Consider the following 3,694-nt stretch of genomic DNA (forward strand, 5'->3'; position numbering starts at 1 on the left):
CCACTCACCTCAGCCTCCCAAGGCACGGGATTACAGGCTGAGCTACCGAGCCCGGTTTATCTTCATTTTATTAAAATGTTTGTCATCAACATTCATGCGAAATTCCCACCGGCTGACTTTAATGACCCAAAACGCACCGACACCCTGACTGCCCTCCCCATAAACAAAGCCACGGCCAGGGGTGTCTACACAGGCAGGTGCGTGTGGGACTGAGAAAGGTCAAAGCCGAGGCTGGGACCCTCCTTGCAACAGGGAATGTCCCCTCTCCTCCCCAAACCAGAGACGGCCATTTCCCGAAACAACACAGGGGGCCACAAGTGAGACCTTTCTCTCCAAACGCTCTCCCAGTCCCGAGGAGACTCACTTCTGTACAGAAGCTTTCGCGGCCTCATGCCCACCGCAGACACGCAGGAGGCACGGTCACCCGTGAACACGAGGGAGGGGCAGGGAAGGTGGGGAGACCTCAGAGGGTCCCACCGCAACGGAAAGCTCATAGGAAGAGACAAGGATGGCCAACACGAGGGGCCACAGGCATGGACGGACCTACAGACACAGACACACACACAGAGGCCCACACACCTAAGACAGAAATATAGAAACACACACACAACACACAGATATGGAGAGTCACAGACATGAGGTCACAAAGACATACAGGACATGGGCACGGACAGACACACGTTCACGCAGAGACAAGCACGGTCTGTAGAGAGTTGAGTATTTGCTTCTTTATGTGAGGTGGTGGTCTCACACAGCCTCGACCTTCTGGGCTCAGGCGATCCTCCTGCCTCAGCCTCCCAAGTAGCTGGGACTACAGGCGTGTGCTACCACACTCGGCTAATTTTTGTAGAGATGAGGTCTTGCTATTTTGCCCAGGCTGGTCTTAACTCCCTGGGCTTGGGCAATCCTCCCAGCCTTGGCCTCCCAAAGTGCTGAGATTACAAGTGTGAGCCACTATGCTTGGCTTAATAGACCTTTTTATTGTTTTGAGTTGGAGTCTCACTCTGTCACCCAGACGCTCACAGCCATCACAGCCTCGACCTGCTGGGCTCCGGCAATCCTTCCGCCTCTGCCTCCAAGTAGTCGGAAATACAGGCGCATGACTCTACGCCTGGCTAATTTTTTGATTTATTGTAGAAATGAAGTCTGACCAAGTTGCCCAGGCCGGTCTCGAACCCCTGGGCTCAGACAATCCTCTCGCCTCCACCCCCCAAAGTACTGGGATTACAGGCGTGAGCCATTGCACCCAGCTAATAGACCATTTTTAAATGAATGTTCACCTGAGTTTTTGCACAATGAGTGAGACAAATGGACATGAAAAGATTCGATAACCGCAAAATGTCTCACACAAACAATACAAAGACAATCCTGTGAGAGGGGAAATAACTCGCTTTAGGGTCTGGAGGTGGGAAGGAAAGACGGAGAATAGGAGGGAAGGGAAGACAGGCCAGGACACCAAGATGGGGCCAGCAGGGCCCCACAGGCCTGGCGGGCACCGCTGCAGGGCCATTCACGCGTCCTGACACCTTAGGGCCAGGATGACTCGGGGGTGAGTCCTACACAGCATGGAACCCCACAGAGGGTCCCGTGGGGGCTGGCGGCGGGAGGCGGTCCGGCCTGGCTGCCTGGGCTGCCTTCACCCAATCCACACCCCCCTCTCCGCTGCTCAAGGACCCAGACGCTGTGCTGCTCTTACACAAACAGGCCGCTGCAGGCCTCGAACATGGTTTTCTTTTCTTTTTTTTGAGTTGGAGTCTCACTCTGTCGCCCAGACTGGAGTGCAGTGGCCGCTCCCGGCCACCGCAGCCTCGACCCGCAGGGCTCCGGCGATCCTTCCGCCTCAGCCTTCCGAGTAGCCGGAACTACAGGCGCGCCCTACCATGCCCAGCGAGTTTTTTTTATTTACTGTAGAGACGAGATCTTGCCAAGTTGCCCAGGTGGGTCTCGAACCCGCAGGCTCAGGAAATCCACTTGCCCCGGCCTCCCAAAGTGCTGGGATGACAGGCTGAGCCACCGAACGCCAGCAAACCTCACTTCTGAGGGAGTGGGTCTTCCTGTCCAGGAACCCCACGCTGCTTACGCCCTGCGTGCCGACCGGCCAATGGCAGGCATTATTTATTCATTCAACAAACATGCACGGAGCGCCACCTTCCTCTGCCTCCTCCCCTGGTACCAGGCACTGCTTCAGGCTCCGGGGACCCGGCAGCGGCTGAAGCAGCCGAGGCCTCTGCTTACGCGGTGCTCTCAGTCGCACGGCTCCGCTTTCACCGACAAGGATGTGGGATTCGGGGCTGGCGTGGCATTCATTCTGTCCCGGCAGAAGAGCAGTAACAGTACACATATCAGTCACACAAGTGGCTGCTTTTGGCCAGGGAGCGAGTGGGGCTCGAGTCCCTCTCCTCTGCGCTTTACCACGGTCCCTCGAGCGATGCCACCGCTTCTGTTTCTCAGCTGGGGAAACAGGCTCAGCAGAGGCCGAGGAGCCGTCCAAGGGCCTGGAAGTGGGAAGTGGCCAGGCTGGGACTTGAACCTGGGTCCTCCTAGCTGCAAAGCCCGTCCACACTCTTCTTGTGGCCATGGCGTAGCCCGGCCCCGATCCCTCCACCATCTCAATGCTTTCCTGCCCTGGTGCGCTGAGCGCTGTCTCGACACGACCTTCCCGGGCACACGCAGCACCAAGCCTGCAAGCCCACGCCCCGCGGCCAATCCTCAGAGCGACTGGAGTCCCAAGACCACACAGGGCCGTGACCTCGAACTTCCAGGATGGCACCGTCCAAGCTGGTGGCCGCCGGCTCCTCGGGCATTTGGACTCCGTGCATCTATATTCCTTCTAACGACACGTAGCACAAACCCGGTTCCCCGGGTGCACAAGCCACAGATCAAGGGCTTCATAAACGCAGGTCCCATAGGTCCAGACTGGACGGTCCAATACGTGGCACCTTTGGGGCCGCAGACAGGCTGCCGGCGGTGCTACCAGAACACCCAAGGGCGAGTGGCTGTCCCACGCCCCCGCCGCCATGCAGGCCTCCCAGCCCAGACCCTGATGGAAACCAGAGACCGAAATGCACACAGGGGCCTCATCGCAGATGACACCGTACCCACAGCCGGCTGGCGGGAGCATGGAAAGGCACGTGCACTTAGGAGAACCACTGCCAGTGTTTTTTTGTTGTTGTTGGAGTCTCACTCCTTCGCCCAGGCTGGGGTGCAGTGGCACGCATGCTCACGGCCACCCCAGCGTCGACCTTCTGGGCTCCAGTGATCCTTTCGCCTCAGTCTTCTTAGTAGCGGGAACTACAGACGTGTGCTACCACGCCCGGCTATTTTTTATTTTATTGTAAAGACGAGGTCTCGCCGAGTTGCCCGGGCGGGTCTCGAACCCACAGCCTCAGGCAATCCACTCGCCTCCGCCTCCCAAAGCGCCGGGATGACAGGCTGAGCCACCGAGCCCAGACAGCAGTGCCTTTTGAGTCAGATGTGTGCAGAGTGACCTCAAGACCCACAGTTAGCCCCTCTTCCCGAGAGCACTGCAAGTGTCCACACTGACGACGGAATGTTCACAGGGGCGTTCTCCAACAGACATGACCCATCAGCTGGCGGGCGGACACCATGGGGCCCGTCCGCACAGGGGAGTACTATTCAGCCAGAAAAAGAACAACACACGTGCCGGGCTCGGCGGCTCAGCCTGTAATCCCAC

At 58.1% G+C, this 3,694-nt stretch overlaps 1 protein-coding gene across 1 annotated transcript in view; it reads right to left on the minus strand.

The window, feature by feature from the left end:
• Positions 1-3,019, minus strand: part of CUX2 (cut like homeobox 2) — a 119,622-nt gene extending 116,603 nt beyond the window's left edge. The window contains exon 1 of the mRNA XM_021715288.1: positions 2,852-3,019. Within this exon, the coding sequence (XP_021570963.1) occupies positions 2,852-3,019 (168 nt within the window). The remainder of the gene's footprint in view (positions 1-2,851) is intronic.
• Between the last annotated feature and the right edge of the window lie 675 nt (positions 3,020-3,694).

This window comes from Carlito syrichta, unplaced genomic scaffold (genome assembly GCF_000164805.1).
Source record: "Carlito syrichta isolate Samal-C Ts95f unplaced genomic scaffold, Tarsius_syrichta-2.0.1 Scaffold306952, whole genome shotgun sequence".
In the NCBI taxonomy this organism is placed as follows: Eukaryota; Metazoa; Chordata; class Mammalia; order Primates; family Tarsiidae; genus Carlito; species Carlito syrichta.